Here is a 14,318-nt window from a genome sequence, read left to right as displayed (position 1 = left end):
GTTGGGGAATTTCTCATCTTGCATATCAGGATTCAAAAGGCTATCAGTGGTCTCTTTTGTGCAGAACTGATCTTTGACTTGATTACCTGATCTTTTGCTGGGTGATCTTTTGCTCTTTGTAATGGATGAGCTCTTAATATCATTGACTTCTATTTACTAAGTCATTGTAATATTTTGGCATTGAAGGAATTTTTAGTTACTTGAGAGGAAAAAATACCCTTAAAGATACAGGTGTCTTCTGCTTCTTGAACTGTATTACTCAGAGTAATATGTGCAATTCAGTTTGAACTTCAGATTTGGTGTTGTAATACCCATATAAAGGTGTTCATTGCACCATTACACTGGCTCTATAATTGCATGGGCCACATAGTACTAGGCTTTTAAAACTCCAAACCCTGTGTAGAATATAGCCATCTGGAGGAAAAAAAGCAGATAAACTACCAAACTATAAATGTGATACAGTTGACATGAACTCGGACTTTTCAAGTGTATTTTAGAAATACATAGTTGATCAGTTGGGACTAGATTCTTTACAAAAGGAAATAAACCTACATAGACATTAGACATTTAAATCTGTATATAGAGATAAAAAAATTAGATTTGGAAAGATACTTTATATAGCGCCATGGATGCTGCAGGGTATCAGGCATTCATTAAAAAATAATTGCACTTTTAATTAAAAGATACATTATCTCTAAAAGACACATCTGTAGAAGATGTGTATTAATACATGAAAGTATTGAAACAGGGAGATGTTTTATTTAGAAAAGCAAAAGATGCTTTCTTATCTCTTAGCTGAAAAGGTGGAAATGCACCAAAATCTTGGTCCTTCAAAATCCCATGTTACTGTCGAATTCTTCATTCTGCTGTGCTTGCTTCCTCTTATATTCTCCTGTCCTCCTCCGTTGTTGTGATGCTGCCAAAAGTAAGATGTGTGTTGGAGCTTTTTTGGAGCATATTTTTGTGTATTTCCATTCCATGTTAATGTGTTTTTGTTTTGCTTTTTAAAGATGAGATTGAAGATTAAAAAAAAGTATGTAAGTTTTCAGACAAATGTAATCTGCTTCTGATCCCCCTGAACTTACACTGGGATTTACTCTGTAAGATCAGAACCTGGAAATCCTGAAATTTCCATTATGTATTGTGGGAGCAACTTCCCTATCTGAGGTGCTCTCCCGAATGCATTCAAGGGTACTCCCAGTCTAAAGACAAAAAGACAAATGGAGAGGTGGGAGGTCAACTTTTGTTGTTCAGCTTGATTCATTACATACATTGTATCAGAGAGATGCTGTGGAGGAACTTGGATGTGAAAAGACTTTGTCATTAAGTTCAGGAAGACTCTACTGTGAAGAGTGCTGCACAGTAAAAACCACTGATCTGAGAAGCTGATAAATAGGTAAACAACACGATGTATTTGCAGAGCAGGAGGCTAGTGGGAAGCCTGACTTGAGGATATTTAGTAAGTGGCATGCAGGGCTCTCAAATGTCTTGGGCTTTTTGTAACAGATTGTCTTTGCAAAAGGGAATTGAACATTCAAGCCAGGTATCTTCCTTTTTCTGACACTAAAATATATGTAAGGTGGGTTTTTCTTGTTTTATTTTTATACTTCACCAAACCTAGAAACTAAAAACAACGTGAAAAAAAAATTGTTCTTAGGAACGTGTCAACTTCAGGTTGGTATAATTTTTTTTTTCTTCCTAAGTTAACAATACTGATAGGATTACTCTGTCTGCATACTGACCTGTACACGCACAGTTTGGATCCAGTCACAGACTAACTGGTTCCTGCCACATTTGTTAGGAGAAGATGTGTTTTGTGGCGGTATTAAGGAAAACGTTGCATTGAGTTATGGAGAAATGACGGTATAGCAGGTCAGGGAGGCATAAAGACAGGCTGCAAAGCAGTAGGAGGTTAGACTTCATTAGTTTCATTGCTAGTGAAGCAAGTCTTTATGCTCTTGGGTGTTCTTGACAGCCCAAACATATCGTAATGATCCTTTTTGCCCCTTCCCCTTCAGTTGTGCCATGGAAGAGCAGTGTCCTGTGGGTGTACCTGTTTTGGGGCTGTGACTCTGAGCAGCTGCTGTAAGAGCCATGCATGGAAGAGTTCAGTTCCTTTTTTCTGTGGTATGTGAAATACAGATGTAAAATTGGAAGGTGGGTCTTTGGCAGAGAAATCTTTCTCTGTTTGCTATTCTTTTTTCCCCCCTCTTGTTGTCAGGATCATACTGACCCACTCCTCCCTTCATGTAGCAGCCAAGGGAATATGGCTTTTGAAAGAGAAGTAAAAAGATGTGGTTTCAGTGTTCATTCAAATTAGTCCCTGGAGCAGCATGATCTAGAATGCTTTTAAAAGAAAGCCAGGAACATAGCTTGGCAATGTTTTTGTCAATTATGGCCTTCTTAAAGAACAGAGAAATCCAAGGATGTGATCTTTTGGTGACACAGTTAACTGGGGGAGGAGGATTGCACAACTAAGCTCATGTCTTCTGGCAATATATAGAATAGTGTCCTAATTTAAAATTTGTAAAGCTGACAGAAGCTCATTTGAACAAGTATTCATTAATTAAATTAATGTTGTGTGAATTCATTTCATTAATGCACAATTAAACACCAAATATCACTGTTTGTACCCCTTCGAAAACTTATTACGAGGTCAGGTAAAGTTACATAGTCTTGAGAAAGTTTGTCCTGTAATTTCTTCCTGAGGAAGAAATTGAAACCCAAGATTTTCCATACTCTTATGTTCTTGCCACACAGTACATTAAAGTTGTCATAATTCAGTGATTTGGAACTGACAGTATTGGTGATGGATACACGTGTAAATTGCCCTTCTCTAAAAAAGGACGCTGTGTGTATTACTGCTGACTAATATACACTGACAGTCTGCTGCTGCCATTCATTTCCCAAGGAACTTATTAAGGAGAGGTCTGTAACTAGGAGTCGCTTTTTATTATTTGGATATTTGCCTATAATTTCTCTTAATGCAAGTGATTAGGATTGCCGCAAAATAAAATGTTATTCAGCAAATGTGTGGCAATATGCAACTTTTCTGAGTTGTCTTAGACTCATCACACACTTGGAAAATATTAATTGGTTTTACTTACCTATTTAATCCATTTAGGAGTGTGTAATTGGTAGAATGGAAGCCTTTTTTAATACCCTGTCTGGACTCAGTTGTGATGGACAACTTGCTTTGTTAACGCATGTTGTCTTCTCATAATGGGATGGAGTAAAAGCAGGTAAGTAATAGTGAACTAGCAAGATCTCCTACGTGATGAACTGAACAGAGTTAAATGAAAGACTGCACAAAATTAGCCTTTTCCAGCCTCAGACATGATCCTTTACCACCTTGTATAAAATTGCTGTATTTCATAGCTAGGTAGGTGACCGAGGTTTGTTCATGCAAAATTGTACGTAGGTTACTGCACTGCATCATTACTTGATCATTGAGTTTCTGTGCTCAGAAAAAGAGGGAACATTTGATTAACAAGTAACAACTTCTAAATGAATGATAGTGTCCTGGAAGTAATGTATCCTGACCTGAGGGTGGTCGTGAAGTGTAGCAACAGAGTAATAATCCTCTTTTTACCACCTTATTATAGATGTTCAATGACAGGTACAATGCTGCACAGACAACATGATAATACAAATGCAGGATGACTGTTGTGTTTCTAAAATGGAGATAATTTAATTCTAGTACAAGTAATCAAAAGCATACACCATTTAAATTCATTACAAGTGAAGTGGGAGATTCACAGTAGCCAGGAAGTAAACTAAAAACCATGTAACGTATGTTTTATGCAAAACAAAGTTATACAGGGCATCAGACTTTAAAAAAGGCAAGAATATGCTTTTAGGAATGGCTGCAAATGTGTGTTTTGAAGATGAAATAAGGAAACAAAAAGAGCAGCACCTCTGAACTGTACCACAGTTATCTTTCCATGTTTCCTGGGACAGTGTAGCCCCATGTGAATGGGACTTTGCGAACTGTTTCCATTCTACTGCTTGCAGATATTTGTGGTTTGACTGAGGTGTATGCCCATATCAGTTTTTTCCAGGGATAAAATTAAGTCCTGTGTTTTAAGGCTTGTCTAGTTAATGGTTGTTCAATGATCTGCCTTTAGTATCTCACCAAACTTATCAAGAGCAGAAATATGAACGAAAGGGAGGAAAAATTGGCAGTTGGAATGGGATGATCGCTTGCTGTGTATGTTGAATGATTACAAAAGCCATCTTAACTCATAAAGCTGGAGTCTTTATGGGAGTTTTTTTTTTTAATCTTGGAAGTTTTCCCTGATGTACAGAATGTCGAAAGTACAGTTATAAATGTATTGTTAGGGAAATTAATCACTGATTGCAGTGAAACTATTGCAAATTCATGCTCCAGTGAAACCCTTTAAAATGGAATTTGACTAAAAAGTCATAGCAAGAGCAGTTCTGATGTTTGTCCTTCAAGGTCAGTTTCAAAGTAACAAAATAACTTTTCTAACCATCAGAAAATTAATAATTTGTTTTTCTCCTGCAACGTAAACCGTGGATAAAGGCTCTGGTTTTGGAATTAAGTGGAGATTTAGCTTTTCATTAATTAGAATAGCAGCTATTAATATACTTGCACCTTTCTAATGACTTTACAGTGTTGAAGGGATTAGCATGCGTTGCAGTGGTTCTCTTATGAACAAAGCACTTTAACTGTAACTCCAACATAAAGGAAATAAATTCCTTGAAAAGCACCAATTTTTTTCCCTGTCCATAACAACAATTTAAGATTTGATATTGTGAAATATTTTCCTTGAGAATGATTGATCATGAATGATGATTCACAATTCAGTGCATTCTTTAAAGCCTCTCCAGTGTCTGTAAAACACTGAGCTGAAGGAAGGGGGTAGGCACATGTAAGGAGAAATGAGGCAGATGTTTAAGGATAAAAAGTAAGTTGTTTTTTTTTTTCCATGCCCCAAAGAGCTCTTTCAGTAGCCACTTCTGTAACTAGTTGTCAAGTTTAGTTTTAAACCCTCCCTCTTGTACTTTTAGAGGCCTAGGGTTTTCCAATTGGAAAACAGAATTTGAATTGATCTTTGGGCCATGAACTACAGCATGCAAAGAAACGAGGCTTCTGGGAGTGAGGGAGAATGTCATAGTGGTCTTATTAGAAGCTGCTGTATCTTGTTCAGGGAAGCTCATCTGCAGAGCACAGAAAGCATCACTGCAGTGCAGAGCCATGTAGCCAGGACTGTCTCCTGGTGTGCACCGCTGGGGCTATCTCAACAAGACCTGGTGTACTTCCATGTCCTTGCTGAGGCATGCACACCTGAGACCACGCTCTGGCTGGGTTTCCAAGAGGGAATAACCAGGAAGCAGGAACTGTGTACATGAAGTGTCACTTGGGTGGGAGCAAGCAGTTGTGCTGTGGAGCTCATAGGCTGAGCTCCCCACTGTCCCCTGGAAATGACCCACGATGCGAACTTGCTTGTGGACCTCTGCACACTGTCCCCTGCAAAGCTCCCACCTGAAGTCTGACCTACTAGAAAAGATTTTGGAATAGAAGACTAAGACCAAGCCTTCCTGTGACATTGCAGGAACCTTCCTTGAGATGTAGGTTGTATTAAAAACAAACAAGCATCACCCATAGCTTTTTAAATATCAGCTTGCCCAAAATGTGGATCTTGTCCAGCCAAATGCTTTCTCAAGGGCAGGGTGATCTTCTTCTCTTTATTATAACTAAAGCTTAGCCATCTCGACTGTCCTTTGAAGCCAGTAATAGCATGGTGTGGAATACCTCATAAACTGAAAAAGTATAAATCATAGTCTGTTACACCAATATATTGTTCTCCTGAGTTTCCTTTCTGTCTCGTGTTTTTCAGGGGTTGGGAGGAAATTTTTTTCCTCCCTGAAATGTTAAGTTTAAAAATTTGTGCTTTCACTGGAACATTTATATTCTGCTTAGCTCTAATGAAGGAGAAAGCCAGCTTCTTAAATGAATGGGAGCTCAGGCTACCTGTTTAAAAGAAAAACAAAAAACAAAAAAACCCCCCACCACCCTCTATTCCTTTAAATGTGTGGACTTGAAGTGTTAACAGTGTGGAATGCTTGTTTGAAAGCAGCTGGTCAATACCTCTAGCTTTGCCTCACTGAGCGTGACAGCTCCTGAGGGATTAAATAGCTGTTACCATCAGAACCTTAATCAGTTTTTTCTTCTATTTCTGCAAGTACAGAAAAGTATAGGTGTGCTTGTAAAGTGTCATGGGGATTACGCTGCAATGCTTTCTGGATAAACCTGAATGCTGCTGAAGTAGGGGAAACACAGTGCCAACCAATCTCATGACAGCTGTCTTATTTCCAAAAGTATCTGATCAAATCTTCAAATCTTAAAGCTATGGGTACATGCAACATCTAGTATCAGTCAGCTCTGCTTTTGTTTCCTTACATTCTAGTGGTAGAAATGTAATTACATACTGAATGGATCAAATAGCAGTTCATTTACAATACCCTGCATCACATTTTGTATTTTGTATTTTAATGTTACATGTAAAACTATTTAAAATGAATGGTTATTAGGCAGTTAGGGGGAAAACCTGCTTGGGGCTAGTTCCAACCTACTCAATTGCCTCCTTAATGTTATGTTTATAGTACCTGCTGTATCTTTAAGAATGATCTGAATTCTTACATGGGCTGTTTACATAGTATAGGAATTTCTTGAATGAATAAAATTGATATTTATAATCTAGTTATAAAGAACGTCTGGAGAAGAGAGTGGAAAGCAGAAGAGAGCTCCCCACCCTTTTCTGTTAGGACAGCAGATTTTTTTTTTTAAATATATATATTTATACACACACATTTTATAATATGTCTACATGACTTGTGATCTTCATGGTCAATAAGTCTCTTTCTTTTTTTTGCGTGCTGTAGATTTATTTATTTATTTATTTATTTATTTATTTATTTTTCCCTCCCTGCAATTTGGGAACAGAAACAGCTGAGCCCAGAGGAGAAATCTTACTGTTTAGGCTCATGATGCAGATGACTCAGGGAAAGTGTTTTGTTCATTGAATCTGCTTGACAGGTCTATCTATTTCCTGTGGAATGGCGAAGGAGAAGACAGCAGTCCAGTCTAATGTAGCCCTCTGGATATAGTTTAGTTGGAGTTCCCAGTTTGTAGGAGGAATATCATATAAGATAAAATCGAACTCTAGTGGAAAAGGTCATATGAACAAGAGGATATTTTCTATCAAACCCAGTTGTTTCAGTCTGAATGGAAGGGACAAGGAGAAGACAATAAAACACTTGCTGAAAGGCTTGACTGGTAGTCTAACTTGCATTTGTTTGACATCACTGAGCATCTCAGTGACCTGAGGAAGAGCAAGTTTGGGCCTTAGCAGAAGTTAGTAACTTACACATGTCAAATCTTGAAAGCTTGCTTATTTCTTGTAGATTTCTCAGGTACATCTGTTTTTTGGTTTTTTGGTTTTTGTTATAAATGCTTAAGTGGTGTTGCTTGGTGTTCAACATCACCATCCCCTGATTGCGAAGTCTCATAATGCTCTGTATTTTCCTGAGTACGATCTCTTAACGTGGGTAGACACACAGTACTATGCAAAATTTCCAGCATGCCCAGAGGCTCAACCCCACACAACCTGCTCCAAAAAAGAAAAACAGATAGAACAAAAGCAGCCCAGCTTTGTTAACTTGATACACACACACACACACACACACACACACACACACACACACACACACACTTATTATTTTCTGCTCTGTGTTCACACCAATACTGACTAGGAATAAAAGTGTGTTTATATTCAAAGCATAAGAGCAAACACCTGTAACAGGCTCTAGTATCTTGACTGATACCTCAGTGCAATGCTGTAGTATTTCCCAGTAATAAAAGCATTAAGTCAGTATAACTGAACATTAAAGTAATCTGGAAGATAATACAGAGTACTCAGAGAAAAGACCTTATTACACTGTTCACAAACAGATGCAAGTGTGGGGAATACAAAATAAAATGATACAAATCTCTAGTCCTTCAAGCATTTGCATCAGCTGATCTCAGAGTACCTCTGTCTCCATTTTTACAGGGGAGGATGCTAAGATGTGGTGTGATTGTTCAAAACAACTGTAGCAGCTCAATTTCAGAGTCTGGGCAGAAGCCAGCCACGGCCCAGGGGCCCAGTCCAGCAGATGACATTGCTTCCCTCCTGCGCCAGTTTGTGTCGCTGCAGTGGGCGAGCTCAGAACACATTAAGCAGACTGCTTAAAAGTAGCAGTAAAACGTATGTTCACCTATGCTCTAGGCCCGTCATACTGTTATTAGTGTGATGTGTTAATCAGAGGTTATTTCATTAGTTAATGTTATCAGTAAGCAGAAATCTCTTAGCTTTTCCCTGAGACTATCAAGATTTTTGCTCTCTCTCCTGTTGCCTTTCTTTCTTTGCTGTGTATTTTAGTCTGGCTGTGGTAAAGCAATAAATCAAAGCAGAGAGTTCAACATGTCTGTCTGAAGGCAGTGAGATATGTCTGTCTGAAGGCAGTGAGATTTATGTTCATTCTAATCTGCAAAGGGTTTGAGTTTCAATCAACTCTCAGGACCCGTAGCAAGAAAAACATATTCTTTTCTTTTCCTGGGTCTTTCTCACAATAATCTTGTTATTGAGGAATATAACTGACAGGGAAGGTCATCATCGCATAGAAGTAAGAACCTCCTGAAGTGTTTTACAGGGACTTTGAAGTAATCAGGGTGGTATTTTGCACAGAGCCAATTAAATAAACTCCTTCTCTGATATGCAGCAAAAACAAATAGGTGAATGACTAATCCCGGAGTGACTGTGGCTTAATAAGAGGAAAGATTACAGGATGTTAATGGCTTCTGATTTTTTTTCTTTGTTGCTGTTTTTGGTTAAAAAACAATAAAGAGCGAAATTCTTTTTTTTCACATTTACTGGCTGTAAGTGAGGAATACAGGAAAGTGTATCTGTGGAAAGACATGCTCTTTCCTGTTTGGAAGAGCCACTACTGTCTTCTTTTTGTATGATTATTCTTTTCCAAGGTATACTTCCAGAGAAACTTCATAAACTTAATGTCACTGTGCGTATTACCCTTGTGAGGTTCACTGGAATAAACAGAACTGTGTACATGCCTGTGTTATATTTGGGGCAGATACTTGCTTTCTTGCTAAAGTGCTAGGGAACAGGCTTGGAGCTGACATACGAGAAAAAGGGAAATATTTACTTCCTTAGTGAATTCCTATGCCAGCGCTAAAGGTATTCTTCCTACCCCTAAAGCCAGAGTAGTTGAAGCCACAACTTTCTCCCAAGAGGTATCAAGCTTTTAAAGACAGATGAACCAAGGCAGTGATATTAGCAAAGAGGAATACAGCATCCAACAGTGGTGGAAAAATATTCTGGAAAATGGAGGTGGCTTCTTGCAGCGCTGCTTACAGAAGTGCTTCTATTTTTGGAAAGATAAGGTTGTGCCATGGGCTAGCAAGACAACAGTGCTTTATAATGTCCATATTTTCTTTCATAAGGAGAAATAATGCAACTGATTTCTCAGAACATCAAATATAAGTTAAAAACCTCTGAAGATGAAGAGGTGTCTTCTCTGCCAAGGTGGAAGGGTCTGTGCTTGTGGAGTGTGTGTATTTTTCACATGTGGGGAATTCTCCTGTTTTCTTGAAGGCCCCCTGCAGCACCAGTGCTATGTAATGTGCTGTTTATTCAATTTGGTACTTTTCAAAATGGAGTAGGATTGTTGCAAGCACTGTTAATAGGTTAATCATGAGGCACAGGCAGGCTCTAATGGCAAGAACATTAAGTGCCTAACAGTCATCTTTCTTAGCAGAAAGAAATTAAACTGTTTCAGGTCGAGGGAGAAGGAGGATGGGATAGGCACGGGGAAAAGTTTACAGTCAATGCCATTCTTATAAAAAGATCAGCAGATGTTAGAGAAGGGAAGCCCACAGTCTGCTCTTGTAGAAGGAAAATCCACATACACTGTGCAGTGACTGATCTCACAAGGATCTTTTTATCTCAAATGACCACAGTGGTTGATAAGCTGAGTGCCCACAGAGATGAAGTGATACACTTACTCAAAATATTGAAGGAGTTTCTCTATCTGTCTGGAAACAAAGTTCCTCAAAAGAGCTAGCTAGCAACTCTTCTGGAAATTGTATGATGTTCTGTATAGCTGATTACCTGTGTTCTCTCTAGGTTGACTACTGGAGAGCTATTAATTGCATTGTGGTGATGCCTGCATCTCGTAATTCCTCTTCAGGTAGTTGTTGTACAGATGTGAAGGGTAGTTTTGGGAACTAAACAGATTTGGAATGAAACTTTTAGAAATAATTGCTGCGTGCACTCAGATGTATTCTTTGAGTTATTATTAGCAGATCTGTTGTCCAAAAGAAAAAATCAAAACACTATTTAGATCTGCATTATGCCAGACTATTTTGACTGAGATTCCACACATACTGCCTTAAATGTTTGAATTCTGGGTACTCTATTTTGAAAGGAGGTGGGGCAACTTGAGACATCTTAGTGAACCTGATTTGCAAAGGATGCGGTCTCAGCACTCTTTGAAAATCAGGTCCTCCTTGTAACTGTAACTAAGGACACAGAAATGAGGGTTCCCTAAAATACTACTCACTTGAAATGTATGCCTTTATTTAAAGACTTTAATTTTGTGCTTCCTTTGCTTAGAGTTTAATCCTTACATTTTCCAAAATCCTAACCCATACTATACTCCATTGGGAACCCCTACTAACCACTTTAGAAGGTGTTTTTAATATGTAAAAAAAATCATCTAAACATCTTCTGTCTGACACTTTTGTTGAAAAAGTTGGACACTTCTGCTAAAAATAAACAGGAATTACAAATGAGTTTTATCTTAATGACAAATGAGCAGCTTTAAAATGCAAGTGATAAGAACCAAGTAGGTACTACTGTTGCCTTAAACATACTTGCTTTGGGGGATATGGCAATATGATGACTGAAAGCACAAATTCAACAAAAAGTAGAAGTTTCCAGGATAATATAAGAGCTCATTATTGAAACTCAGTATTATTCTGTCATGTTACTTCTAGTTATAGTTCTTACACTAGGGAGTCTGAGGAAGTATTTGAAAATTAACCACATGAAATTAGCTCAGAGATATTAGCAAATTACTATTACTCTTCCATTTATGATAATACCGTTCCTTATTAATTTAATCATTCATTGTCATGAATAATGTTCAACTTACTTAAAATTCCTCTTGATCCTTGCTTCATGTTACAGAATTAATTTCTGAATTTCTTAACTTTCATAACTCTTTACTTGCCATCTGGCATGTTTTTCCCATGTAAGGAATATGTGTGTTTAGCAATCTCTGTCATTTTGTACAACATCAGTAGAAGGGTCCTCTAATGAATGACCAGGCTTTAGCATGCTACAGACTGGGAATTGTCTGCAACTCCAACACTTTGTTTTATTTCTAATAGTGATGGAAGTTCCACATACGGAATGGATAGCCAGATGCAGGATCCAACAGTTTTGGAAGCAGAGTATGCTCAGCATGGTTTTTACCTAGATACTATTTTCAAGAAGCTTGTGTCATAAACTGAGTAAGATACGTTGTGTGAACGTTGTGTCTGATCTTGTCATTCATTCAAATATGGCAAGACTATACATTTTATGGGTGAAGACCTTGATTTTTAAGCACGTAATGTTTTCCCAACTCTCTTGAAGCAAAAAGCAATAGCTGATTTTGTGGTAGAGCTACAATTTTAAGCTCAAAGTTCAGAGACTAGGGAAACTGTAGAAAATTTGTTTTTTTCATGCTAGTATAGTATTAATGAGGCCATTTATATTTACTGTAGCAGTTTGAATAATTTATGGTCAAAGTGTAATTCTCTTTCATTTCTAATGTCATTAGTATTGAAAGAAACGCTTTAACTGAGAGAAATTATACCAGATATATGATTTAGTCAAGTATAGCAAATATTAGGTATATGTTTATAAGATTGGGATATATTGTAATTGCTTTAATGTTGGGTCTGTAAAAAGGGAGGAGCAATTGCAAAACTCATCTGTGTAGGCAAAAGTATCCACCAGAAGGTTGTTACCAGAAATGAAATTCTGTATACTATATGTGCTCCTGATACTCGGATACTTCTGTTTTTTAATTGAGTACTAGCATAAATCCAGATTGACTCCCCAGGCACCACAAATTCTGTTTTAATTTAAATCTAGAGCATCCCAATAAACAAAGTGAAGTTGCAAAGGAAAAGAGTAGTCGACTGAATGGACTTGCACTGAAATAAACAGCATTAGAATTCAGTTCTGTGCTCTGAAATTCTCTATTGGATACAAAAAATTATTCGAGTTAGGACTGTTTCTCCTAACTGCCTTTAAAAGTATCCACCAGTAATTATGGCTAATGTAGAGATTTTAGATGCCTTTGTTTTGCTTTTAAATTATTGTCTGTCTTAACTTTTGAGGTTTTTTTTGGGGGGGGGGGTGAAGTGTCTTTGTTTTTCTTTAAAGAAAAAGGCCATGACAAAAAACTTTTGTTCTGTTAGCAGGAGTTAGTATTGTTTTTTCTAGTATTAATGCTGTCCTGCAGATGCTGATTTCAGTGTAAAAACAAGAAAATGAAATAGAAACTTTTTCATTTGGAGAGGCTGAAGGAATAAATCTCTAGTCTTCATTTCTTCTTTAAATTTTTCTAAAGACTTATTTAGAAAATGTGGTAAGAATGTCTTGTATTAATGCACCTGGTATGTACCCTGCTACCTGCTGTTAGTTGTCTTTTGTTTGCTTTTTGAATGGTATAAAAAAATCCCATTGACTTCAACAGAATTTTTGAATCATCCTACCATTTGCTTTGAAAATAAAGTAGACGGGAAAAGACATTTCCTGGTTTAATGTTACTCCAGTCACAGCGTACAGTGCTGTGATGCTGAATAGTATTTTGTATTTTGGTAGCATGTCAACTTATAGAAGCTAAATGGTACATTAAAATAAATAAGGCTCTAGTGCCCTGAAAGAGTTTTGTGTGTCCATGCAGTCTGTGATGTAAGCAACCAATTATGGTATTTAGATTTCTGTTATACAAGAAAAAAAGTGTCAATGCTATATTGATTTCAACATGGTTTCTGTTAACTTACACCCAAGCAAGTGATACAGAAAGCAGGTGTGATGACTGCTAGGTTATTATGGGACCAAAAAATTCAGAGAATGTATAGTTAGAGGAGACAGGATAGAAAAGGTGCTGTAAGGGAAGATGGTCTCCAGACTCACCTGTGCATTTCCTTATATTCTGCTACAAGAAGGAACACGAAAACAGTAATTATTATCTTAAGGGAGTACTTATGTACATCTATCTATATAGCCATGCCCTACATCATCCAGTGTATCTGTGCATATTTGTAAACAAATGTGTGTAAAATATGCTTGGAGGCAACCCCCAATCACCTAGATGTTGTATGTACAATTCTGGAGCAGTTCCTCATTTGATGTAACTAGCACCAGTAGACTGATTTATGCAGTTAGAGATTCTGTCTCGCTGTCCTGCGTATCCTACTTCTTTTTGTTAGTGGATTATTGAAAGCGTTGATCATGCATTAAACCCAGAACTTCTTTAATTGATATCTGGGCTTCTAGAGAGTGCAAGCATGCTCCAGAGACTGAAGATATCCTGTAGATGCCGTAAGAGAGGATAGCAATATGAGCAGCTCAGCTTTTCATTCAAGAAAGGAAGCTATCTCTTGGCTTGAAGGTCTTCTAAGCTTCTATTCAGATCATAACCCAGCTCTTTGACTTGGCCTGGAACCAAAAAAGGTAATCAGTGCAGTATGTTTAGGAAATGCTGATTTTAGCGTGTTTGTTAATGGTTTAACTTGCACAGACTCCAGCAGAGCTACGTAATTACCTCAAAGGCTCTGAAACAGACCCTGGCAAATCGTCTCATGTTAGTATGGAGTCGGCTTTTGTTCTTCAGAGGGAAAGTCTCTGTGATCTCAAGGCAAAGTTCTGCCTTGGTTATTCATTGTGATACACTTGGAAACACAAACAGACTTCAGTTGGATCCCTTTCTGGTCACTGGACTTTGGAAAATTTTTTGTTCCATTGCAGCCCTTAGCGGGTCAGAGATCTGATTCTGCCAATAAATTGCAAGCTTCGGGAGGTGTGGGTTGAGAAATAAACAGCACATGTACATTCAGGCCATTCCTGACAGTCTGTGCATACTACCCTACCCTCACTATTGAGAGAATTATTTTTACTCATATCTTTTGCTCTTTTGGACAGTGGCAGTGCAATAAATGATAACGCTGTATCCAG

At 37.7% G+C, this 14,318-nt stretch overlaps 1 protein-coding gene across 6 annotated transcripts in view; it reads left to right on the top strand.

Annotated features, from left to right (window-relative positions):
* The window catches only part of MOCOS (molybdenum cofactor sulfurase), a 373,228-nt gene that overhangs the window by 152,121 nt on the left and 206,789 nt on the right, over positions 1–14,318 (top strand). The window contains exon 1 of one of the 6 annotated variants that reach the window (XM_064506728.1): positions 10,230–10,272. The exons of the other annotated variants lie outside the window; for them this stretch is intronic. Within the exon in view, the coding sequence (XP_064362798.1) occupies positions 10,245–10,272 (28 nt within the window). The 5' untranslated portion in view covers positions 10,230–10,244. Of the gene's footprint in view, positions 1–10,229; positions 10,273–14,318 lie in introns of those variants that run through there. 6 annotated transcript variants of the gene reach the window in all.

This window comes from Dromaius novaehollandiae, chromosome 2 (genome assembly GCF_036370855.1).
Source record: "Dromaius novaehollandiae isolate bDroNov1 chromosome 2, bDroNov1.hap1, whole genome shotgun sequence".
NCBI lineage: Eukaryota > Metazoa > Chordata > Aves > Casuariiformes > Dromaiidae > Dromaius > Dromaius novaehollandiae.
The sequence above is the reverse complement of the archived record's forward strand: the minus strand, read 5'-3'. Positions and strand labels throughout refer to the sequence as shown.